We start from the raw sequence: 27,970 nt of genomic DNA on the forward strand, positions 1-27,970 counted from the left end.
TCTGGGCCACTCAAGGACATACACAGAATTGTCCCATAGCCACTCCTTTGTTATCTTGGCTGTGTGCTTAGGGTCATTGTCCTGTTGGAAGGTGAACCTTCACCCCAATCGGAGTTCCAGAGCACTCTGGAGCAGGTTTTCATCAAGGATGTCCCCATTCATTGCTGCATTCATCTTTCCCTCGAGCCCGACTAGTCTCCCAGTTCCTGCTGCTGAAAAACATCCCCACAGCATGATGCTGCCACCACCATGCTTCACTGTAGGGATGGTATTGGCCAGGTGATGAGCAGTGCCTGGTTTTCTCCAGACATGACATTTGCCATTCAGGTCAGAGTTAAATCTTTGTTTCATCAGACCAGAGAATTTTGTTTCTCATGGTCTGAGAGTCCTTCAGGTGCCTTTTGGCAAACTCCAGGTGGACTGTAATGTGGCTTTTACTGAGTGGCTGCTTCCGTCTGGCCACTCTACCATACAGGCCTGATTGGTGGAGTGCTGCAGAGATGGTGGTTCTTCTGGTAGTTTCTCCTCTCTCCACAGAGAAATGCTGGAGCTCTGTCAGTGACCATCAGGTTCTTGGTCACCTCCCTAACTAAAGCCCTTCTCCCCCGATTGCTCAGTTTGGCTGGGCGGCCAGCTCTATGAAGAGTCCTGGTGGTTCAAAAATTCTTCAATTTACGGATGATGGAGGCCACTGTGCTCATTGGGACCTTCAATGCTGCAGACATTGTTCTGTACCCTTCCCCAGATCTGTGCCTCAATACAATCCTGTCTCGGAGGTCTACAGACAATTCCTTGGACTTCATTGCTTGGTTTGTGCTCTGACATGCACCGTTAACTGTGGGATTATATAGACAGGTGTGCGCCTTTCCAAGTCATGTCCAATGAAATGAATTTACCACAGGTGGACTCCAATCAAGTTGTAGAATCATAAGGATGATCAGTGGAAACAGGATGCACCTGAGCTCAATTTTGAGTGTCATGGCAAAGGCTGTGAATACTTATGTACATGTGATTTTTTTCATTTTTTATTTTGAATAAATTTGCAAAGATTTCAAACAAACTTCTTTCATGTTGTCATTATGGGGTATTGTTTGCAGAATTTTGAGGAAAATAATGAATTTAATCCATTTTGGAATAAGGATGTAACATAAAATGTGGAAAAAGTGAAGTGCTGTGAATGCTTTCCGGATGCACTGTAAAACAGCAAATATGGTCTGACATTACATTTTTGTCATAATGCTTGGGTTTGTGGTTTACAATCTTGTATAAATACAATTCTCAAACATTATGAGGGGGAAAACCCCCCCTGAGCCCAAGTAAATATAGAGTAGATGAAAACAAAACACTTAAAATAATACACAAAAATAAATGTTTTCTTCCATTTTAATGCGACTTTAAAGCCAGGTTTAACAATTTCAAACAACTTGGGTTACAAAAAAATAAAAAACAAAAATGAATGATGAAAACAGACATTTCTGATTTGTTCTCATGTGCACACTAGAGCTCTTGAGTGCTTCCCCAAAGCTCAGATGAACAAAGTGTGTAGCTTTCTGGATCAGTTCTCACAGCTCAATGGGTGTTTTGGTTTCTAGATCATGCACACAAGAGGACACACAAACTGGAGTCTGCAGTCCATGCAAACAAAACTCTCATAGAAAGTCCTGCCAAAGTTGAGAGAGAATACATAGGCAAACTTGTACATTATTAACTCAAAACTGCAAATTAGTTTTCCTTTTATGTTTCATCATAACAGTAAAAGCAATAGGATGGGGTAAAGGGACTAAAAAAATGGTTATTTTTGGATAAACAGATGTTGACAGTGTTTAAGGGTGGAGAAAAGGACAAACGGTGATCAAGAAACATCAGCTGCTTGATCAAAAATTGAGCATCATAAAACTACCCCAACAATAAACAGGCCAAATAATAATAAATCAAAAAACAAAAAAAAAAACCAAACAAAAAAAATAAACATTTCTAGGGTGAATTTTAACAGTTTGTACATTCTAAAGCAGAATCAACATCAAACATTTAAAATGCAGAGAGTGGAAAAGAGGTGTGGTAGGTTTTCCCTCAGGACTGAGGAGATGGAGACAGTTGGGCCTTCCTCATAGAGCGGAGAGCTTTCTCACGCAGATGCTTCTCCAGATCATCCAAACTGTCTTCTACTTCGCTTTCTGATTCCTTCAAGAAAGGTTGCATTAATTATGTCTGATTCATTTAAAATCAGGCATGACAACTTTACATTTAAGCTTTCGCATTATTGAGGTTTTAAAATCTTCACTCTAGAAGAAGCTGCTTTTTTGTTAAAGTTTGCAGTCTAAACATGATATAGAAAATATGAGGACATCACTGCTTTTGTACTCATTGTGACTTCACCTTTTTCTGGTCAGAGTCTGGCTCTGCTTCCCGTCCGTGTTCTCCTACCACCCCTCCACTCTTCTCTCCTCCACCCTTATCCTTCTTCTGTTTTTTATGTTTCTTGTGTTTTTTCTCTTTCTTGTGTTTCTTCTCTTTCTTCTTTTTCTTCTTCTTACCAGCTTCTACATCAGAGTTCTGCAGAATTAATGAAAAGAAAACATTTTTATTTCTCTGGACCATGTAGAATTGGATGAGCAATAATAATATGATAGCCATCATTTTGATGTTTTCCACTACCATTTATAAACAAAGCAATTTCAACTGCTTTTATAGACACCTGGAATTATGTATTGATGACATAACCACATACACTCAGAATTTACAGTCATGTTTTATATCAAACTGTTTAAAACACTGGAAAATACATCAAAAAAGAGGTTTCTCTTTTTTGGGGCAAGTGAGGCCAAAGCTTGCACATGTGTGACATACCTTGTTTGGCGATGGGGAGACACTGCTGTTCTTTTTGGAAGGTGGAAGTGGGGAGCGGCTAGAGGGAGAAACTGAAGCAGGTCGCTTGTGAGCCACCGGAGAAGCAGATGGTGATCGAGAAACCGGCCTCCTTACCGGCTGGGGGCTCTGAGAACCTCTGCAAAAAGATGGGAACAGTGTAAATGAGGGATTTGCTGTTAAACAGCAAAAATTTCTGTTCTGTAAACGTACCTCTGAGATTTGCGAGGTTCTGGTGTGCGGGAAACCCTACGAATGGGTCTCGTTTCATGAGACGGGGATGTCTGACGTCTTTGTCTCTGCGGGGGTGAACCAGAGGGGGCAAATCGACCCTGAGGACTGGAAGACAATCGAACAGCATGGGTAGGGGGAGAGAAGCGGTTGTCACGGCCCCGTTGTGCTGCAGAGGGATTTGGAGAACCTCTAGAGTGGCGGGGTGGAGGTGAAGTAGAAGAGGGTGGAGTGCGTTTCTTTCCTGGACTGCTACCACGACTCCGTTTGGGGGAATGAGAGGAGCGACGTTTGGCCAATGGTGCGGGAGATCTTCTGCGCTTGCCCACAGGGGAGGGAGATCCTCTGGGCTTGGTCACAGGAGACGGAGACCCTCTGCGCCTGGCCACCGGTGAGGGAGACCCTCTGCGCCTGGCCACCGGTGAGGGAGACCCTCTGCGCCTGGCCACCGGTGAGGGAGACCCTCTGCGCCTGGCCACCGGTGAGGGAGACCCTCTGCGCCTGGCCACCGGTGTGGGAGACCCTCTGCGCCTGGCCACCGGTGTGGGAGACCCTCTGCGCCTGGCCACCGGTGTGGGAGACCCTCTGCGCCTGGCGACTGGTGAAGGAGACCCTCTGCGCTTGGCGACTGGTGAAGGAGACCCTCTGCGTCTGGGCACAGGTGAAGGAGACCCACTGTGCTTAGGAAGGGGAGACCCTGATGGGCGTCTTTTCTGAGCAGAGACAGGGGAGGGGCTGTAACGACGCTGAATAGCAGGAGAGTGCCGACGGGGAGGTGGAGATGGCGATCTGGGACAGGAGGAATATGAGAAAAGGAAGACGACTGAGTCTAAGAATCTTCACAACCCAAAACCACCAGAGTCTTCATAAACTCTGCAAAACCTGTGGATTTTACCTGCGTCTTGGAGGAGAGGGCGACCTGCGTCGGCGAGGAGAAGGGGAGCGACGTCTACGACCACCAGTTGATGGAGAACGTCTCTTTCTGAGGAGAGGAGTCAATTGAGAGCAAACTGAGTACTGAGCCAGTGTCAAATGCAAATGTAGAATAGATGAAAAGTGAAATGTTGAATTTCACCTTGGGGATGCATCTCTTTGCCGCCTACGTGGTGATGCAGGTGAATGGCTCCGCCTCCTCCTGACATCTCCATTTCTGGCAGCTGCCCCCCTTTTCTGCCGCCTTGGATCTTCATCTTCTGAGGAAGAGGATGAACCAGAGTCTGTAAATAAAATTAAAATTAATAATTTTAACTTAACTTTAAAGACTGAAATACACAGGAGACTGTTATTTTGAAATGTTTGCGCTTCACTGCTTCCAGCTGCTCATTCAAACAGATAAGGGAAATAAAATATGCACTCCTTAAATAATCTACATCGCATTACAATATAAACAATTAAAAGTAAACAATGTCAACACTATATCATCATCATCAACAGTTGATCATTAGTGATCACTTGTCATAAATTTCCGATATGGCCTAATGATTGTAAACTGCTCCGCAACAGCTGGAAACACTCACAAGCCCCCGCTGGCTTGGAGAAAATACAACAATGCCGCGTTTTCACTCTGAAAGACACCGCGCATGCATGATTTAATTACATTCTTAATTACATTAGGTAATATCAGGATTTCAGTCTTTCCGCCCCAAATTTAAGACCTCTTTAAGTAATAATTAAGACTTTTTATTACCTTAAATTTTGGAAACTGAATTCAAGACATTTTAAGGATCCGTCAGAACCCTGTCTACATTAAACCGCTACTAGCATTCATTATCCACATCCCACATGAGTAACAGGTGCAAGCACAGGTGCGCAAATGGGTGAGTGAGGAAGAGAGAGAAGGGAGTTGAGAACAAACAAGTGTGATGGAAACAAAATGTTGATAACCTGAAGAAGATTGCTGATTCTGTCTGCGATACTGACGTCGCTGCTGGACAGAATCTGCCGTTGACTCTTTGCCCACCTTCTCCTCCTCTGAAATGCAAAGCAGTGGAGGGTCCTTCATTGCCCCAAAAACAGCCACGTGCCCAAAACACACCCATAATGTGCAAAACACAGAGCTAAATACACCCATGACCTGTACCCCCCACCAGTTTGAGATTCAGTTTGACTTCACATTTCCTCACTCCTACCCAATTTTACATCATGGTCAAACAGCTCAAATAGTTTGAACACCCAAAACTTTGCCTGAAAGCCCTGAGTGTCTAGATTTGTATCCAGTTATGAAGTCTATAAGACCTGCTCCTCTTGGTGTAAGCATAATCCTTGTGATTCTTATGTATCAAACAGACTCACTCACCAGACTCTGATGCATCGGATCGTCTCAATTTAGGAGGCGAGCGAGAGGTGTTCCTTCCACCAGGTCTGTGCTTTGCTGCTGAAACATTCAAATGCATTTCAATCAGAATCATTTCACTGCTAAAAATCCAAAACAATAAGCAAATAAGCCACAATATGGCATTGGCACAATTTAAGAATTATGCCAGATTACTCTGAAAGTAGAAGAACTATAATCAGAAGCAATTTTATAAAATATTATATTTAGGTAAATTTAAGCAACTCACTTTTTTTACAAATAGCAAAACTGGCTGCATGACTGGTATTCTAAGGAAGAGTAAGAGTGTAACCTGAAGGGCTGGTGTCCGGTCCAGAGGGGCTGCGGCCTCGTCTTCTGGAGGGGCTGGAAATGTCAGAGCGGCGTAGAAGTTTTCTGGGTGGGGTGGCTGACCCACGTTTACCTGCTCTCTTATGGGGGGAACGAGATGAGGAACTGCCTGAGGAGAATTGGGAGCGAGAGCGCCGCCTGGTGGACAACCAATTGCAACGGAGTGAGTTCGAGGGTCATTTTCACGAGCTTTATGCAAGTTACAACTAGTGTTGTCACGGTACCAAAATTTCAGTAGTCGGTACCAATACCATTGAAATTTCACGGTACCCGATACCATTTTCGGTACCAAAGCAAAAACAGGTTACTAAACAACACTTTTATTAACAAAGATAACAAAACATTAGCAGCAGAACGAAGAACAGAAATATGCCATTGAGCAACACTTCAATTTAAATGTATTATTTTTGAATTATAACAAAACTGTACAATGTATGCTTATTTTTGAACACTTATATAAGATTTGCTTCAACTTTTACTTCAAGTTTTTAACCAAGTACAAAAAAAAAAAAAAACCTAAATAAACAAGCATAAAATAGAATGAATAAAAAAATCTTTCCAAACTAATGTGCAAAGTACTCTCGTATTAATAAAGCTGCACATTGCCATTTTTCTTCACGATAAGAAATGCACAGTGACATATATTATTATTGAATACGTCACAAACAATCGCGTTCTAATCTAGCTGCATTAAGCATCCACGCTCAAGGGATGAGCGTCCCCGAGGCAGAGTCTCTCTCAGCCGGGAGCAGTTTCAATCTCTCCCCCTTAGATCGGGACATTCGCACAACTCATTGAAGAGGCGCTTACCACACAGAGAAATGCCAGTTTCTGAGTTTGAAGTTATTAACATGACCTGCTTCTGTATATTTTAACTTTAATGAAGCTATAACACATTAAATATAACTGCATTTGTAACGCCGGGATGTTTCCTTTAAAGAGTTCCGGCTCTGCTTATTCCACAACAAGACTGCTTTTGAATGTACTTTTTTTTTTTTTTTTTTATAATTCCCTAATACTTTGGGATCTACATAAAATGAAGCTGTGAAAGAGTGCATCTGGACTGTGATCTGTGTAATTATTACTCTCCTCCTTCAGGCGTGAACTGCAGTGCTGCTCTCGTGCGTCATTAGTTTAATATGATTTCACTTTACGTTAAATGAGATTAAACGACTATTCGACAATGAACATTTTTCTCGTAATTTCTTTATTTTCGACGTTGTCGATAATGTCGACTAATCGTTTCAGCCCTAATGAAAATGATAATATGCTTATAAACTAACCTGCTTTGGTTGCTTTAATCCGGGTGTCTGTCTTACAGGTGCTTTATTAAGTTTGGTGCGTTTCCTCCTTTCGTCAGAAAATTGCGAAAGCAGCGTTTACAAATAGGTTTTTGCTGATCTATGATGTTTCCCTTTTCATCAGACTCAAATACAAAGAATTTCCAAACCTGGCTTTTTCCACTTTTCTTTTCGACAAGATTCAGTTGAGACTCTGCAGCAGCAGCTTTGCTTGTCGCCATCTTTTGCTTGTTGTGAGAGTGCAAACGTTCCCAACTCTGCATTGGTACCGGGTAGACGCGGTACTCCGGTACCTTCAGAAATTCTGGTATCGTAAACATTTTTTGTTTCAGTACCGACTTGGTACCAGAGTACCAGTATTTTTGACAACACTAGTTACAACTTAGCCTAATTGTGGTGTAAATGGGCACTAATTCGCAATTTAGGCACTACTTAATATTTGAGGATTGCACCATTAAACTTGGGTACAACGTAATCCTACAGATAATCTAAATATTTACGGAAGACTCTGACCAGGAGTAACGTTTGGAATAAAAAAAGGACTCATGTAATGACATCAATGAGCTCATGTTATGCATGACAGGCTTCAATAATTTTCAAAATACAGTATATGATGTTGACACTTACACTCGTTTATATTCGTTAGTTTATGTATAAAACAAATTTAAATAAACTTCTAATTGGCTTTTCAGCATAAAACTGATCTAACGATGCACTTTCCAGGGTGCGTTGCCTGGTGTTAAGTTTCAACACATTCGAAATATATAGGGTGTGAAATAAATGAATAAATGTATATTATTCCAGCCTGTTGTATTAGTATTTATCACATCTTATTTTAGATACAGTTCCTATATATAGTTATTTACAAAGGGCAAATATACTATGTATCAAATACAATTTTATTACGCATCATATTTTAATGGGGGTATACATTTATTACAGCTGAGAGTTACGTGAGCAAACAAGGTTTGAACATCAACCGTAACTAGATCAAACTGAAATTCACAGCTTTTTAACACTTCTGTGTCAAATTTGAAGAATGCTTATCGGATCAATACAGGTTCACGTCATATTATGTGACTACGCATCACTTTACAGAGAGCTTACGACCTACTAGCTTAATTTTCCTTTAGAACAGGTGGTGCAAACAAATTAGGCACCGACTTACAAACTAACTAGTAGTTACTAATCCCTTAATGTGAACTTTGTCCCAACTTAAGTGAGACCTTAAGCACAGATGGTGCAACCAGTCTCAGGAGAAACTAAACCTTCAGCAGTTAATGTGATGACAGACATATGAAAGACTTTACTATTTAATAATTAGAACAAAAACATCACAAGAACATTTACAAACACAAAGCAATTTATGCAGTACTCTGCAGTGCAAAACCAGACTGACCTGCGGACAGGTGAACGGCTGCGTCGATGTCTAGATGAAGGCTGGCGTCTAGGGGGGCTCCTGCGTCTTGGAGAGATTCGTCTCCTGGGACTCAATCTGCGGCGTGGTGAGAACGACCTGGAACGACCAGAGACAATAGTTAAGTAGGGCTTAAAAATATGTACAGTGAAATAAATGAGTAATTATATATATATATATATATATATATATATATATATATATATATATATATATATATATATATATATACACACATACATACATATATATATATACACACAAACAAAATGATCAGCCACAACATTAAAACCATAGGCAGGTGACATGAATAACATTATTTCGTTAAATTGGCACCTGTCAAAATGTGGGATATATTAGGCAGCAAGTGAACAGTCAGTTCTTGAATTTCATATGTTTGAAGCAGGAAAAATTGGCAAGCGTAAGAATCTGAGCGACTTTGACAAGTGCCAAATTGTGATGGCTAGATGACTGGGTCAGAGCATCTCCAAAACGGCAGGTCTTGTGGGGTGTTCCCAGTATGCTGTGGATAGTACCTACCAAAAGTGGTCCAAGGAAGGACAACCGGTGAACTGGCAACCGGGTCATGGGTGCCCAAGGCTCATTGATGCATGTGGGGAGTGAAGACTAGCCTGTCTGGTCCGATCCCACGGAACAGCTATTGTAGCACAAATTGCTGAAAAGTGTAATGCTGGTCATGATAGACACTGCGAAAATATAAGATTCATGCAACAACCAAGCTGCATGATGATCAACGTGAACTCTGCTTGCTGCGGAAATCAGGCCTCCAGTCCTCAGCGTCCTGTGAGGAAAACTCTATGTAGAGTCAACCCAAGGAAGCATACTGGACCAGACAACATTTCTGGCAGGATGCTCAGAGGATGTACAGACCAGCTGGCAGATGTTCTTCCCAACATCTTCAACATCTCCCTGAGCAGCGCCGTCGTTCCAATGTGCTTAAAGTCCACCACCATCGTCCCCATGCCAAAGAAGTCTTCAGTGTCCTGCCTCAATGACTACAGTTCCGTTGCACTCACACCCATCATCATGAGGCACATTAAGACCCAGCTGCACCGCTTTCTAGACCCACTGCAGTTTGCGTATCGTCCCAACCATTCAACAGATGATGCCATCGCCACCACCCTCCATCTGGCCCTCACCCACCTAGATAAAAAGGACTCGACGTTCGAATGCTGTTCATAGACTTCAGCTCAGCATTTAACACAATCATTCCTTAGCACCTGATTGGAAAGCTGAACCTGCTGGGCCTGGACACCTCCCTCTGCAACTGGATCCTGGATTTCCTGACTGGGAGACCTCAGTCAGTCCGGATTGGTAACAGCATCTCCACCACCACCACCACACTGAGCACTGGGGTCCCCCAGGGCTGTGTGCTCAGTCCACTGCTGTTCACTCTGCTGACTCACGATTGTGCAGCAATGCACAGCTCGAACCACATCAAGTTTGCCGATGAAACGACCGCGGTGGGTCTCATCAGCAAGAACGACGAGACTGTGGGCAAACTGTGTAACAGCTTCTTCCCCCAAGCCATCAGACTCCTCAATACTCAGAAACTGGTCTGACACACACACTGACACACACACACACACACGTCCTGAGTTGCACTTTAATTATTGTCACTCAATAACTGCTATGTCCATAGAACACTATCTCATAGTATGTTAGGTTTACATTTGGCATTTTTAGAAACTGTCATCTTTTGCACTACTGTGTACTGGTCGGTGCTGCACTGTCTCTCAATGTGCTTATGGTCCTGTTAATTTTTAGTAATTGTTCTATCGCGTACTTTTTGCACACGTTTGCACGTGCACTTTATATAGATATGTTATTTAGTCTGTGTTGTCTCATGTGGTTCTGTGTTTGTCCTTTGTTGTTTTATGTAGCACCATGGTCCTGGAGGAACGTTGTCTCGTTTCGCTGTGTATTGTACTAACTGTATATGGTTGAAGACAATAAAAACCACTTGACTTGAAAGGTGTCAGAATACACAGGGCTGTGCAGCCGCAGACCGGTCAGAGCGCCCATGCTGACCCATCCACTGCTGAAAGCTCCTACAATGGGCATGTGTGCATCAGAACTGGACCATGGAGCAATGGAAGGTGGTGGCCTGGTCTGATGAATCAGGTTTTCTTTTAGATCATGTGGACGGCCGCGTGCATGTGCATCCTTTACCTGGGGAAGAGATGGCAGCAGGATGCACTATAGGAAGAGGGCTGGCCAGCCACAGAGAAAGTGTAATGCTCTGGGCAATGTTCTGCTGGGAAACCTTGGGTCCTGGCATTCATGTGGATGTTACTTTGCAACAATCTTTAGGTAGTTGGTATGTGTCAGACTACGTACAGCCCTTCATGGCAACAGTATTCCCTAATGGCAGTAGCCTCTTTCAGCAGGATAATGCACCCTGCAAATATTGTTCAGGAGTGGTTTGTGGAACATGACAAAGTTCAAGGTGTTGACTTGACCTCCAAATTCCCCAGATCTCAATCCGATTGAGCATCTATGGGATGTGCTGGCCCAACAAGTCCGATCCACAGCGGCTCCAACTCACAACTTGCTGCTAACATCTTGGTGCCAGATACCACAGGCTAGGGCTGTAACTAGTGATTATTTTGATAATCGATTAATCTAGATAAACGATTATTAGAACGATTATTCGACTATGTAATTCAGATGTAACGCCTGAGTGTTTCCTTTAAAGAGCTACGGCTCCACTTATTCCACAACGAGAGTGCTTCTGAATAAACCAAATTTTTTTTTTAAATGAGGGATCATAAAAACTGCATTTTGTTTTTATTTATTACTGCTCCCAAGAAGTTATTTGACATAACTGATTCTAACATATATTCAACACGACAAAATAGTAACTGAATTTACACACATGATCCTGTTTAGAAGTTTACGTTCTACATTTACATCCTTGGTTTCTAATATGGTGTGCTGCTTTCTCGATGATCAATGACTGTTTGTGTAATAATTGTTCACGAATCCCTGCTTTGTCCTGAGCAGAGATGATGTCCACTTTTCTTAAGAAAAAAACCCAACTACAGTAAAATTATTTGGTTTCTCTGCATCTTCTGCACTTTTGAGTTCTTCCCAACAGTGGCTATAAATACGGTCCAGATTTTGAAAATTGAGGTACTAATACAAAACTATTACAAAAGGTACGAACAACTATTGATGCTAAAGAAGGCTAAATAAGAACCAAGGGGTGCAAACTTTTGAACAGTATGATTTGAGTAAATTTTGTGGTCTGTAGCTTTTGAAGGGTAGTACATTAAAAAAAATTCTTATGGGCTATTTGTATACATTCTGAAAGGGGTGTGGAAAAACAAATAGGTTATGCAAACTTCTGCACTTAACTGTATAGGCTATATAGTTTGTGAAAATTTATATTTTATTTTAGATTTAGTTTTTTCTTTTCGTATAATTTAACCACATTTAAAAAAAAAATTATGTATAAATTCCATGTAGACTATCCTATCCATATTATGTCACATTGCATGTGTAATTATGATATGACTTCACCAAAATTCACAACATTGTAACCAAAAATTCAAAATACAACCCCCACATCTGAACATATAAGTGCTTGTACTACGTAAAAAGTGCAGTGTAGCGGTCTAAATGTGACATTGTCTGATTTACCTCTGTGCTCATTGGGAAATTAACAAAAATACTCGCTACATATTCACGTGCTGCATGAAGAAATGGAACATCTTCTTTCAGCTCGTTTTTGATTTTTTGTTTTTTATTGGTGCATTTCTACTTGTGCTGACTGACAGGATGAAAAGAGTACGCGCCAAGTGTATGACGTCATTGCCATGGTATCCAGATACATTTCAGCAGAAAGACTAGAATGAAAGTATTGTCAAATCAACGTGCAATGCTTTGAAATTGCTTCTCTGCAAACGATACCAAAGACTATAGCGAGATGGAAAATGAGTACATCAAATGCAAGTAGAAAAACACCTCTTCAAAACGGGACATCTGGTCACCCTACTTAGACTGAGAAAACAATCCCTCATACAACATTTAATGCCATAACCTTATGAATTTAAGACTTGTTGGTCTGATTTAAGACCTTTTTAAGGCCTTATTTAGCAGATGGGCAAATTAAGACTTTAAGACCTTTTTAAGCGGAAACCCTGATATGCACTCACTGAGAACTTTATTAGGGATACCTGCACACCTACTTATTGATGCGATTATCTAATCAGCCAATTGCGTGGCAGCAGTAAACATAAAATCAGGCATAAATGGGCCAGTAGCTTGTGTTCACATCAACCATCAGAATGGAGATTTTTTTTTTATCTCAATTGACTTCGACTGTGGCATGATAGTTGGTGCCAGATTGGCTGGTTTGAGTATTTCTGTAACTGCTGATCTCCTGAGATTTTCACACACAACAGTCTCATGTTTTTATTCAGAATGGTGCAAAAACATCCAATGAGCGGCAGTTCTGAGGACAGATCTCAACATCATGGATTTAAGATCCAGAGACAAGCAGACTGTTCATGGAGACAAGAGAAGAGACTCGCCTGGAGCGGGATCTAGGTCGTCTGCGAGGTGATCGGGAACGAGAACGGTGGCGTGGTCTATCTCTGCGTCCATCCTTGTCTCGGTCCCTGTCTCTTGGTTTGGGCTTGTCCTCTGATTTTATAATTTTTTCTGGAGACGACTCTTTCACAGCCTCAGACATGGAGTCTGGCATTATCTCACCCACCACATCACTAAAACAGGTAAAAAAAAGACCAAAACAAAACATATTTGTCAGTCAAAGCCATGGCTGCTCTTTGATAAAACACACACGTTCAGATGACAAGTAAATCACGGTGGACGAGCGAGACTTTTTGTCGATCAAATGATTACAGTTGCACATGTTATATGGAAAATTCATCAATCCACAAAATGTGTCCTCTGTATTTGCCATTGAAGCAAAAAAAACGTAAAGCATGAGAGAACCGCGCTGTGGACATTTACAGTGTACATTTTCACATCTGGAGAAAGCAAAAATTCTTGCGAGGATCAATAAAACGAGTCAAGAAACTAAACGCAGCCAAATAAATCTGTCAATGGGGCATGTTTTGTCACCCGCATCACCTCAGTTACACTGCTTGCACACTCTCTCCTAAGCGCACGCAAGGATATAGAAGCCAAACATATCAAGGACAGTGAAAATAATTAAAATAAAATGAGGAGCTAGGGTAAAAATCGTTTTCTCATGTTTTATCTATCAAAATGACGGACATTATTTGGAATTATCTGTCAGTGTTTAAAAAGTGGAGGTGGAAATTAAATCTTTTAAATCAGACAGACATTAACCTGGCAACTTTTTTGGGACTACCCGGCACATATAAACTAGTCATGCAAGTCCTATGTATAAATGTATTTAGTAAACGTTTCTACATTAAAATGTGATATATTCAAATTTTATTACATTGCTGTCATAATAATGGACCATTTCAAAAGTTTACATGATCTGGCACTTGTTTTGATTTCCCTCTTACTTAGAGTTCCCACTCACTACGGTGAAGTGGCGAAATAATGTTATTATTGTGCATGTATAAAAATTTCTGTTACACATTCCTCCAACTTTCACAACCGTCCATTGCTGCCAGAGCTGTTACCACACGCAGTGCAAACATACAACACTTAGCAGTGTTCAAAAATATTTTCCAAAATTGCTTTTTGATTATAAACTCAGAGATGTGGATTCAGAAGGTAATTAAATTACCACTCGAACTTGATGTTTGTAAAAAACACAAAAAATGGGTGGAATATAATACCCTCTATAAATGCTGAAATTACCACACATCCCCACATAAAATATCTGATATCCGAATAGGGCTTAGAGACCAATGATCCTCCAGAAAGGTAATTTTATGCAATAGTTCCTCCAAATGAAATAGCTCCTAGTAGTCAACAGTGTGCACTACTAAAACTGCCATGGATTCATAACCAAAGTTCTACTAGGGCCAGAAACATCTTGAAGGACTAAGATATTAAGATGCCACAGTGCAGAGTTTGATTATCATGTTAACCTGGTAGAGGAAGCCTCCTGGATGAGCGGTTCTGGTTTGGAGCTCTCTGATTGGTCAGGTTCTTGCTTTGGTTCTTCTTTATTATTGGGTGGACTGATAGAAGGCGAGACCGCTGGACTTGCTTTTCGGCGAGGAGAGCGAGAGGGACTGACTTTACGTTCACGCCTCGAAGGTGAGCGGGACTTCCTCCTGGGGTCAAAGGTGAACACAGGGAAAAAAAAAGTGTATATAAGCAAAGGATAAATATACACATCAATATCAATAAGATAAGCAAAAAACAATTGCAATGGACAATTAAAGAGGCTGAATTTTCTTTCACAGACAAATGTGTTAATCAATTTGTGAGGCAAACTGAGGTCCAAGACCAACCGTTTAGGGCTTTTGGACTGAGCTCTTTCCTTGCTCTCCTTCTCCCTTTTATCATCATCTATCTTTTTCAGAGAAGCAAGTTTTTCCTGTTCGATCTTAAATAGTGAACAACATACAATTTGTTAGACACAAATTGTTCAAGGTGCAATTTTCAAACATTTGTACACAATTACAGAAGATCTTATTCTGACACATTTCTTGATAATGAGTAGCATATAAAAACAACCACAGTTAGGATGCATGTTTGAAGGGATCTCTGGTCTATCACCTGTCTTTGTTTGATCTCCTCTTTCTTTTGCTCCAGAAAGGCAGATGGGATACCAGCAATGTTCTCCTGAGCACTTAGCAAGAGCGGCCAGAGGTCCTTCATGAACTCCCGGGCGTTCTTTCCATTCAGGAACCCAGTCAAATTAATCTGCATCATCTTCGCATCTGGATTCTGCAACACAAACAGAAGGGAGGAAAAGAGAGGGGATGAAAACCAAGCAGTTAATACTGAAACAGAACTGGTAGAATAAGAACCCTAAAAGTCTACCTAGAACTGCCCTTTCTTAACATCAGTTAAAGGGATAGTTCGTCCAAAAATGAAAATTTGATAATTATTTACTCACCTTCAAGTTGTCTTAAACCTTTTGACTTTTGCTTCAATGAACACAAAAGGTCTGAAAGTCTTCCGTCACCATTTATATTCAAATTTCAATTTCAAACTTTAAAAAACAAAACAAAAAAAAAACAATGAAAGTGAATGGTGACTTAGGCCATCATTCCCTAACATTTCCTCTTTTGTGTTCCATGGAAGAAAAGAAGTCATACAGGTTTGGAACAACATGTGGGTGAGGGGGGCTATACCTTAAAGATCTGCCAAAAGCCCAGTGCCTGTGGGCCACAAAAAAGTCTCCCATCTAAAACTTCAGCCAATGCTGATTTTTTTTTTTTTTAATCATAAAATGAGGTAATAAAGAAATTATGCAACTGAAAAAACACTTCTAAAATAAATGAACTACCTTTGAGCATGCATTAAATGTTTACATGTTATAATCTGAACTGAGATGCACCCTCCCAGTTCACATTCCGAGCAAATAACACCCTCCCCACCACTAGGGCTCTTCCAGTGCAATATCAAACTCCTGAGAGATAGAAACATTACAGTCCACAGACAGAGTGCATCAAAACCCCACAAAGCAAGAACAGTCCGGTTGTCTTCAGTGTGAGTGGCGCAGGCTCTGTGGGCTGGGGGGGCGGAGAAAGGCGCTCCATTGGCTGGCCTCCGCCTCACTACTGCATCACACTCAATCACCTTGAGTTTAAAGCTATATCATTTATCTAAATTGCAAGAAACGAACAAGCAATAATGAGTACACAAGACATAGAAAAGGTTTTATTAACAACAAATGAAGATAACAATCCATGCGATTCACCCAAGCAGAGATTAGTTCAAGCTCAAATCAAACATTACCGAACCAGCTAATCAACACCGTCAGGTTTACTTGAAAAGTACAGGTATGCAAGAACAGGGCTTGAACTAAACTCTGCAGGAGAGTAAATCTTAAGTATCAGGACTGAGCAACCATCCCCACGCCACCCCCCATTTACAATCATAAAATGATTGTTTAAGATACTGTAGGGCTACTATATTATGAGAAGTGAAAGCACATCTTTAAATGAGAGAATAAAGAGACCTTTGTGTATTTATGTGTATAATAATGTAAGAGTTCATTAACACAAGAAAATACCTCTCTGGAATCGCAGCCAAAGCATCCTGAAAAATAAAATCTTTAAAGACTAAAACAGAAGCTAAACCGTGCTTAGATAACTAACAAAAACACAAACTGTCACTTGTCTCTCTTATTATTCCATATTGCTCTGTACAGCGAAAATGGCTCAAATATTTTTCTAACTGCACCAAACCATGTTTATTGAGCTAATCACTTCGACTGTTTCGATATTTGCCTGACTTAAGATCCTGGGAAATAACTCCCATCTGACACCACCGAAACCCTGGTGCATTACCATCTTTCATGTAATGTGTTACTTTGTTTTTTGTTGTTGTTTTTTTACACTGTAATAGTTGTATGTCAGCTCCAGTTCAGGCCTTTGTGTTTTAGATGTATTGCTAAACTTTGACTCTGAAACAAAAGGCACAAATGATAAAGCTGAAATGACTCTACCACTGGCACAATGTCAATCCCTGCTCATAACTCACCTTAAAAAAATAAAGCTCATCATCAAGGGAGAGTTGGATTCAGAGAGACTTTGGGCTCAGGTGAGATCTAATTAGGAGTTGGTGCTATACTTCAGATGCAAGGAATAAGATCCATATTGGTTCAAGCCTTTTAAATCATAAATCACATCAACATTAGAACATTGCTGTTCAGAAGGAATGGTGTCACAAATAAAATCTTCAGAGAGAAAGATAGAACATCATTCTTTACCTCATTTTCTGTCTTTTTTTAAACCAGAGACACTTAAAGACTGTTTTTAGGCGTTTGCTGCTGTTACATCTACGCATGTCAATCATGTTTCTAATAAATGTCAGAGGTCATTCATTGGTCCTCAAACCTTCTCTTATCCTCCCAAAGAACAAAACGCATCTAAATTAATAATTCCAGCATGTGTGAAAAAAAAAAACCCAACGCGAAGAGTAGAGTCTGTGAAGTATACCTTTTCCTCTAGCTGGTTGAAGACAAATTCTATGACGACATCATCCTCGAAGCCAAGGATCTCTGTTACACGCTGGGTGATCCAGGGCTTGATGACTTCCAGGTTGACTTTGGTCATATCCACCTAACAGCAAATTAGAAACAATCATGAAAAATGCAGGATGTAACTCAATACACTAGATAAACAAAACCCAGAATTATTCTATTTTAAGAATAAGCAGGTAAAACACAGCTGATGTACCTGAGCAACTCAAACAGTTTTAATATTTACAAATATTGTTTTGTCTATCACATATTAGTAGGCATGACAAAATATCGATATAGAAAGCTATGGAAAAAATTAAGAGAACACTGCAAAATTATCAGTTTCTCTGGATTTATTATTAATAGGTCTGTATTTGAGTAAAATGAACATTTTAGTTTTATTCTATAAAGTATTTTATACCAAATTCCAAATATTCTCATTAAGGGCATTTATTTTCAGAAAATGACAGCTGGTCAAAATAACAAAAAAGATGCAGTGTTTTCAGACCTTAAATAATGCAAAGAAAACAAGTTATATTCATTTTTAAACAACATAATACTAATGTTTTATCTTGGGGTAGAGTTCAGAATTCAATATGAAATAATGGTGAAGTAATCCTGATTTCCAATAACAGCTTTCATGCGTCTTAGCATGCTCTCTACCGGACTTTCACAATTCTTTCAAAATTCAAGCAGCTCAGTTTTGTTTGTTGGCTTGTGGCCATCCATCTTCCTCTTGATCACAATCCAGAGGTTTTCAATGGGGGTTCAGGTCTGGAGATTCGGCTGGCCGTGACAGGGTCTTGATCCAGTGGTCCTCCATCCACACCTTGATTGACCTGGCTGTGTGGCATGGAGCATTGTCCTTCCAGAAAAAAACCATCCTCAGAGTTGGGGAACATTGTCAGAGCAGGAAGCAAGTTTTCTTCCAGGATAACCTTGTACTTTGCTAGATTTATGCGTCCTTCACAAAGACGAATCTGCCCAATTCCAGCATTGCAGAAGCACCCCCAGATCATCACCAATCCTCCACCAAATTTCACAGTGGATGTGAGACACAGTGGCTTGAAGGCCTCTCCAGGTCTCAGTCTAACCATTAGATGCCCACGTGAACAACAGCAAGAATCTTTTTTGTCATTTTGACCAGTTGTCATGTTCTGCAAATAAATGCTCTAAATGACAATATCTTTATTTGGAATTTGGGAGAAATGTTGTCAGTACTTTATAGTACTTTTACTCAAATACATAACTATTAATAATAAATCCAAAGAAACTGACAATTTTGCAGTTGTCTTTAAATTTTAATATTTGAGACATACATAACTACATAACATTAGCCGACATTTAAATTAGAAGCCTAATTTGCGTGCTTTCCTATTCACTCAGTTGGGTCTTTTTATTGTCTGGTGCAATAGCGTCAGGAGACCACAACGGGGTGATATAACATTTACTGAAGCAGGTCGCAAGGCACAGGTTTCACAAAATAGGATCAGTATTTTACACCTCTTTGGACAGGACAAATACACTAGTGATGGGTCATTCACGAACGAGCCAGCTGAACGTTGGGAGCCGGCTCGCATATCAGAAGATTAAAATCTATTTATACAAATATATATATATAAAAAAAGATATGAATAATCAAAAGATTTAAATGAATAGAATTAACTAAATCAAAGAACGAAAAAAGAAATAAAATATAGGCCTAAATGCTCAAGCGCACATATTAGTTCTGACTGTCTGCTCAGACAAACAGCCTCACCTGTTCCTGTCAATCAGACAGAGGGTGAAGCCAACTTATTATGTTGTTCAGATTGTATTTGTTTTGAATTGTTACATTTATAGGCACTTTATATACATTAAAAAGTTATACTTTAAATACACATGTGTAATAGCATCCTGTTTCACATTTCAATTTGTGGGATGCTGCAGTTTTTATTTTTCTTTGATATGGTGCAATATTCTATTATGATGTTCAGACTGTATTTGTTTTGAATGGTTAGATTTATATGCACTTTGTTTATATACAATAAACAGTTATATTTTAAATGCAAATGTTTAGGTAGAATATGATTTCATTTAATAATTTAATTAGAATTTTTAAACAGTTTGACTTGAAAAAGAACATTTTTTAAAAGGGCCGTTTGGGAGCCAAAAGAGACGGCTCTTTTTGGTGAATGCCCATCACTACAATAAACACAAAAGTTATGACTGTTTTTGCACTTCAAAACTAAAGGGACATTGATGAGTTTGCATGATAGTGTATGAAACTGGTGTAACTGTGCAAACTGAATGATTAGAAATTATGCAGTTTCATTCAATCTGTCAAACCACAAACTTGTAACTGGAAAACCATTGTGGAGGCTACATCAAAGATGCATATAGATAATATACAGTGCCTATGAAAAGTACCCCCCCGTGCCAAACACAGCATCTGGTTTGATGGCCAAAAAGCTCCATTTTGGTCTTATCAGACCATAGAATCTTCTTCCAGCTGACTTCAGAATCTCCCACATGCATTCTGGCAAACTTTAGCCAATATTTCATATGGGTTTCGTTTCTTTTTTTTTCAAACTCCCATAAAGCTGTGACTGATGAAGAACCAGGTCAACAGTTTTTGTATGCTCAGTCCCTCCCATCTCAGCCACTGAAGCTTGTATCTCCAGCAGAGGAGTCATAGGTCTCTTGTTGGCATCCCACACTAGTCCCCTTCTTACACAGTCACTCAGTTTTTGAGGACACCCTGCTCTATGCAGATTTTCTGCTGTGCCTTTTTCCATTTTCTTAATTACTGACTTGACAGTACTCCAAGGGATATTCAGGGACTTAGAAATGTTCTTGTATCCATCCCATGATTTATATTTATCAATAACCTTTTCACGGATTTGCTTGGAGTGTTCTTTTGACTTTATGGTGGTGTTTTTCTCAAGATTCTGACTCACGTTCTGACTCAGGAAGTAGACCTTCCAGAGACATGTGTATTTATACAGGGGGTAAATACTTATGCAATCAATTATTTTGTGATTGTTTGTTATAAACTTAGATGAATCGATAGAAATGTTTTTGACTTTGATATGAGTCTTTTTCTGTTGACCAATGTCAAAAATGCCAAATTTAGTTAACAATGATTCAATATCAAAAAACGAAATATAAAAACATCCAATGGGGGTGAATCCTTTTTATAGGCACTGTAACATCCACTGATGGAGAGAGTAAAAAATCTTTGTCCTTTGATAAAGACTTGGGTCAAATTTAATGGAAAACTATGCGAGATGCGCTCCATGGCTGCACATTTTTGAGCCCAAGCCCAAACTGTTCATGTACCATAGACAGAATATCAGACATGTATGATGTGTAACCCCCTTTAATTCACCCTGCCGCTCACACTTTATCAAATTTGTGTTGAGATATATGTTTGAAAAGTCAAAGACTATTGTGCAATACTATGTCTGAAAAAATTCTGATATATCGATAATCATTGGGAAAACTCTTCTGATTATCAATGCATGATAAAATAATAGATCCCAAGCCTACATATTAGTGTATATTTGTTCGTCTGCATGTTTACACATTACGCCATATGTATTACACTGTTGTACCTACAATATTTCCACCAACCTTACTGTGAGGTAATAAAAGCTTCTATTCTATTTTCAAAGATTAATTCACTCTGAAAAAGACCAAGTCAAAACCATCTCAAGACCATCTAAATCACTATTTAATCAAAATCACATTCAGGCTGGATAAATAAATCCTGGTCACACTTTACAATAATGTTGATTTGTAGGGATGTCACGATTATACATTTTCACTATTAACTAGGGCTGAAATGATTAGTCGACATTATAGACAATAAAAAATTGTTGACAAAAATGTGACTGTCGAACAGTCGTTTGATCTCACTTAACGTAACATGAGATCACATTAAACTGTAATGAAGGTGAGTGAGAGCAGCACTGCAGTTCGTGTCTGAATGAGGAGAGGAAGAATTACACAGATCACAGCTCAGATACACTCTAAACTTTCCAAACAGCTTCAGGTGATGTAGATTGCAAACACTGAGGGAATTATAAAACAACAATAATTTAAAAAAAAAAAGTAAATTCAGAAGCACTCTCGTTGTGGAATATGTGGAGCCAGAGCTCTTTAAAGGAAACACCCAGGCGTTACATCTTAAATGCAGTTATATTTAATGTGTTTTAGCTTTATTAAAGTTGAAATAATATGGAAGCAGGTCATGTAACTAACTACAAACTTCGAAACTGGCATTTCTCTGTGCGATCATCGCCTCTTCTATGAGTTGCGCAAATGTCGCGATCTAAGGTTGAGAGATTGAAACAGCACCTGGCTGAGTCACACTCCGTCGCAGGGAAGCTCGTCCCTTAATGCAGCTAGATTATAACGTGATGTCTCGTGACTTATTGAATCATAATATGTCACTGTGCATTTCTTATTGTGAAGACAATTGGCAGTATGCAGCTTTATTAATAAGAGGGAGATTGTTTTTTTTAAAGAGTTAAAGATGGATTGAAGTAAACAAAGGTGAGAGAGGAAGTCTTTGCCCCATTATACACTGCAACAAAATACATTTTTGATTTGATTTAGATTTGGCTTGTTTTCCAATATAGATAGCTGAAACTCCTTTAAAACAATGTTTAGCAGCTATACTGTAGAAGAAAATGATTATCTGAGAATGTTGACTATTAAAAATGCAAATATTTTAAAATACCTAAAAATCCTTTAAAAAAAAAAAAAAAAAAGATGCATTCACCTGAGAGGCAGCATGTAAGATATCTATACTTGCTTTTAGAGAATAGATCTTGAATATAATATATTTTGTCTACTGCACTCAAAGAATTATAACCAAGTAAAAAAATACACTTCTATACAAAATAAACTTAAATTTAAGATACATTCTCTTAAAGCAACTCTAAATATCTTTATATATGTTGCTACTCAAGATTGTTTTAGGTGAATTTCTTCCCTGAATTAAACTTAATAAAAAGTATGTTTTTCCATTAATTCAATTAATGTCTTTTAGAGATATTTTTAAAAGATGACTTTGTCCTTTATTGTTAGTAAGCACATTTAATACAACCTTTTAAGTCAGGGCACAGTCTGAATAATCAGTTAAGAGCTAATGATTTATTGTTGCAATAATCGGCAAATAGTCAAAAAATCATTAGATTAATTATTAAAAATTAGTTGCAGCTTATAATCGCGACTAAAAATGTCATTGTTAATTTAACGGTAAGAATTCAGAATCTAATGTTAAAAAATGTGAAATGTTTTATTTACACATGGCAAAAATATATATACAGCATAAACATGCTCACTGCACACTTTATTAGGAACACTATGGTCCTAATGCAGTGCCTGACGTGGTCTTCAGCTGTTGTATCCCATCCGCCTCAAGGTTCAATGTGTTGTGCATTCTGAGATGTTGTTCTGCTCAGTATAATTGTACAGAGTGGTTATACGGAGTTAATTTGTCAGCTCGACCAGTCAGGCCATTCTCCGTTTACTTCTCTCATCAACAAGGCCTTTCCATCCACAGAACTGCCACTCACTGGATGTTTTTAGATTTGGCATCATTCTGTGTAAATCACTGAAATCACATGTTTTCGCCATTCTGATGGTTGATAATCGCATGAATAAGCAGGTGTACAGGTGTTCCTAATAAAGTGCTCAGTGAATGTATAAATGTATAATATAAAAGAGTTTTTCAGTGTAAGCCTAAATGTGAATGCCTGTGTGGTTTGTGCAGCTGTTCCTATGGTTACGGACTTTGTCCGCATAGTACTTGGCAAGGTATCACAGACTGAATATGAACTTTCAATTCACATGAAACTGGGGCTACAAACAAACTCTAAAATATAACAGGAATTCGATCTACCAGACTCATATCCACACAAAAAAAAATCTTAAATCGGCTGTTTGGGATCACTAAATGACTAAGGGTTAGTGAAGACCATGAATGTAAAACATATAGACAGAAGTCATATAAAAGGTACACATCCTACAAATGGGATACGATGTTCCACTAGTCGTCCAACGGAAAACTAGTGAGTTTAATATTGTTAGCTGTGGTGCTTTAAAAGGAATTAATTAATAGATGCAACTATTTGGAATGTTTAAGCATTTGCATTTCACTGTACATCTTGCAATTGCAGTCTCTAGGCATGATCATTAAGCTTGATCAAACTACCTAAAACTTGAAGCATTCAGAGCATTAGATGGCACTAGGAAGTGTAATAGAGCATAACATCATGATCGACTAGGAGACATCAAGGTTTATAATGAAAAAGGAATTATATTTGTATCTGTTCTCACTCAAAACCAAATGAATCTCTTCAGAAGACATCGATTAAACCACTGGGGTCATATGGATTATCTTTATGCTACCTTTATGTGCTTTTTGGAGATTAACAATTTGGTCACCATTCACTTGTATTGCAAGGACAAACATACATCATATCTCCATTCAAATATCTTTGTGTTCCTTGGAAGAATTAAGAATGTCAAGCAAATTTGATGTGACATAAGATTGAATGAACTATGCCTTTAAGGAGAAAATGCAGTTCTTGCATGTATTGTACGGTCTTTTTTTAATGTGTGCAAGTAAACAAGAGTTGAGAAAAGGTCTTCCGTACCACCTTTATAATCGGAGCGCACCCCACACTTTGAGAACCACTGTGTTAATGGATTATGAACTATTATCAATTCTATTTTTATAAGTTAGCATCAACCCAAGATGAGCAAATGCTGAAATAAACCATTGTTTAATAGGGCTGCACGATTATAGCAAAAATCATAAAAATCATTATTGTTGTTGATATTATAATCGCGATTATTAATGACTATTAAAAATTGTAATTACCGTGACGTCACAAATTAAGCAACCATGTAGTTCTTCAGAGTAGCAGATTTCAATGGTGGATATGAGCTGTATCTTTTAAGCATTATATTGTACTGTATTTTATATTGTAATACTGTTTGTTACGGTAAGACAAATGAAAGTTATTGTAAATTGATAGCTATGGTATAGAATAAATTTAATTATTGCTAAATTACTGCTTAAATTATTAGTCCACATACAGTAAATAATATGGCATATACAATATTCAAATGTAGTTACAGCTGATTTAAATCGACCAAGTTACTGCGTTCAGTAAGCCCTTTGGTGTCTAGACAGGGGACCGTTAATCTCGTTAGATCTTCAATGGTGATCTTGTTCATGTAAGATCATCGTTAGATCATTTTTGGCCTCAGTAGTTGCACTTTGGAAATTAAAAAAAAAGTCATTTGCGATCGGAGTTTATGCGATTCGTGAAAATTTTAAATCTACCAATACCAGCTACGTGACGAATGGAACTTATAAGAGCAGACACAATAACACTAACTACGTTTCAATCCAAGTATTTTTTACGGAAAAAGTTTTAGCGCATCAAAAAGCTGATGGAAATGCACATTATTGCTAAAATGTCACAAATGTCGACATCAGATTTTTCCATTTAACTCAAGCGCATAAACTATTTCGATACATCAAATGTCGCGAAAAACTGGTTTGGAAACATTTTTGTCTAAAAAATTGGCATTAAATATTTGTGTCACATGACAGAGTTTGCCCCAATCGTTAGCCTGTGTTATCATAACAGTATTGAAAGCCACTTTATTGTACGTGATTATGAATTGATCTTTACGTCACAGAGCCGATCTGCAAATTTGATACTTCCAGGAGTGCCAACACAAATATGTCGTGGACATTGAACAAATGAATGGCCACTGTTTACGATAAATTTAAATCCCAGTATCCATCCGTTTATTTATTAAAGTTTCTTTTCCACATAATTAAAAAAAAAATAGATGGCAGTCATGGAATTAGCCTACAAAACATAATTTCTGTGCACAAATATGTTTTAAACTAAAAATAAATACACAATACTAGGTGAAAAGCATTAGTGCTTTTTTTTTTGTTGGAAAATTTACAGCCCAATTCTATTAAAGTATTGTTTAGTTTTACTTTTGAAAAATTTCAGGCAAAATTTTCTGTATTAAATAAAATAGATTACCAAACGAAAAGCATTACATTAAAAAAAATAATTACCAAACGAAAAAACAATATCTATTTTTAGACCTATATATTCCTTTACACAAACATAAATTAGCTTTACCCTGTTCTGTAGACAAAAACAGTCAGCTGAATGTTCTGCACTTTTTTCAAGACTATAAACTTTCAGAACTATTTGTCCAATGCTGAGTGCACTTTCAGAAAACGAGCTTTTGAACATTTTAAAATGTTTAAATCTAACCCTCTTTACCTTGGATCGCATTTACTTCTACTTCAGAAAATATACATTTGCATTATGAAGCTAAAATACATTTTAGACGATAATCAAGTTCAGTTGGTCGTTAAAAGTTGCAGGAGAAATATGTTCAAAGCGAGCGGTGCAATATGCAAAATGCTTTTCGCTCTCGTTCTACAGTTTCTTTTCAAGTGTCCGGTGTTGTTTCTTCAGTATTAATTTTCATGTGCTGCACGAACAGAACAAGAACATAAAGCAAGCATCTGGGCATTTAAAACTTGCGCATTAGGATCAGTTGTCATTACAGATAGGACGGAGGACTAATCCAAGCGGCTCTGATTGGCCATTGCCGTTTCATTGCTCAACAGACATGTTAGTGATTGGTTAGAATTCTAAACCGTTGCAAAAACATGTTGTAAATATAAACCATTGATGCAACAAGAGAAGACTTAAATTGATTGCTGTAATCATCAATTTTCACAATTACATAATCGTGGCAGCTGTAATCGTAACTGCGATTAGTTTTCGATTAATTTTGCAGCCCTATTGTTACCCATTTCCTTAAATAGAACCTTATTGTAAAGTGTTATGGAAATCATAAACAAAGCTGTTTCATTACTTAAAGGTGCACTCAGTAACTTTTGTGTCATCTTAAACTGACACTTGGATGCAGCATCATTTTAAATCAATAGTTTTCGGTTCAGATGGCATTGTAGAAAAAGTAGTATTCGCCATCAGTCATGATTACTTTAATCAATGAGTGAAAGTGTCAAATAGCAGGATGGTAACTGAGATTAAGCGAGTAGTATTAGGCTGGTCATGTGATTCTAAAATGGCAGACCCCATGTGTGGACCCTCTCCATGTAGCATAAAACAGCTTTTATGAAGTCACTGATATGACTTGAGCAGATGTTTTAATACGAGTGGTTTTTAATGAGGAAAAAATGACTGAGTGCACTTTTAAGATCACAGTGATGATTGTCAGTACTTAATTTCTTTCTTGAAGTCTAGGAAGAATCAAACACTATAATTTTTTTACCACATGGAAATTAGCACAGAGAGAAAATTTAAACACTTGGTTCATAATATTTTCTACCTTCTTTTCTAGACATTCTGCAAACTTCAGCTGCTTCAAAAGCTTCTTGTGTTTGTTGCTGAAGCGGTTATCCTGCTCCGCACTGGTGCCCTGAAACAACATGAACTCAATTAAAACATCGTTTAAACAGTATATAATACATTTACTGCCAATACATATTTAATAAATATGAGGGTAATAGCTGTATATGTAGAGGCTAATGTGAGATGTATCTTATTCCAGAATGAGACGTTTCAGTTTGACACTGATAAATATAATCTAATCTTAAAATGAATATTTACATTTTAAGTGACTTACACAGTCCATTATTATAGAAACACATAACTGAATTAGTCTGTTTTGTGTGGCGCAGCTAATATCATGCTAACTCACATGATATTGACTGTATAAATGAACACAGCTGACTTGAGTTATATGGGCTTTATTTGGAATGAATATGTCGAAAATATAAAATTTAACATGTTAATTTGTTTTAATCTGTTGGAATGTGTCGCTGTTACACGGAGTATGTTCTGTTTCTCTCATGCAGCCGCCATTACAACCACACTCCAACTAAAATACCAAATACAGCTTTAAAACAGCACAACCCACAAGCGGACTGGCAAATTACATACCCAAAACATCATATTGAAACTTTATTATACGCTATTGGAAGAATAAAATAAGACTTACGCGGAAAAAACCCGCGTCCATTTCCTTCTATCGTGTGACAATATGGCACACTGTCCCACAATGCACCTCACCCCAGCAGCTTTTACCTCACTTCCGGAGATTTTGAGCGGCCATGTGACCGGACTAAGGGCGAACGCCAATCGAAAGAGATCACCCCTATGCCCTACTCACTACGAAGGACAGAGCGCTTGATGCGGGCACTCTGAATGGAGTATTACATTACACTAAATGTCTTGTAAATGGTCCCTTTGTGAAAAAAATGAACTTTTGTTTGGAACGGCCCTTCAAGTGGCATCCCCTCTAAGTGT

General features: G+C 38.6%; 1 protein-coding gene across 1 annotated transcript; it reads right to left on the reverse strand.

Moving 5' to 3' along the window:
* Window positions 1–1,365: 1,365 nt before the first annotated feature.
* On the reverse strand, window positions 1,366–27,738 carry LOC127656699 (serine/arginine repetitive matrix protein 1-like). Its single transcript, XM_052145146.1, has 17 exons — window positions 27,663–27,738; window positions 26,991–27,080; window positions 17,569–17,691; window positions 15,176–15,346; window positions 14,908–15,002; window positions 14,539–14,727; window positions 13,036–13,227; window positions 8,459–8,575; window positions 5,721–5,896; window positions 5,393–5,470; window positions 4,981–5,067; window positions 4,172–4,313; window positions 3,992–4,078; window positions 3,079–3,885; window positions 2,848–3,004; window positions 2,377–2,553; window positions 1,366–2,181 (listed from the first exon to the last, which is right to left on the reverse strand). The coding sequence occupies exons 1-17, from the start codon at window positions 27,681–27,683 to the stop codon at window positions 2,071–2,073; spliced, it is 2,820 nt and encodes a 939-aa protein (XP_052001106.1). The 5' UTR covers window positions 27,684–27,738; the 3' UTR covers window positions 1,366–2,070.
* Window positions 27,739–27,970: the final 232 nt, after the last annotated feature.

This window comes from Xyrauchen texanus, chromosome 16 (genome assembly GCF_025860055.1).
Source record: "Xyrauchen texanus isolate HMW12.3.18 chromosome 16, RBS_HiC_50CHRs, whole genome shotgun sequence".
NCBI classification, from domain to species: domain Eukaryota; kingdom Metazoa; phylum Chordata; class Actinopteri; order Cypriniformes; family Catostomidae; genus Xyrauchen; species Xyrauchen texanus.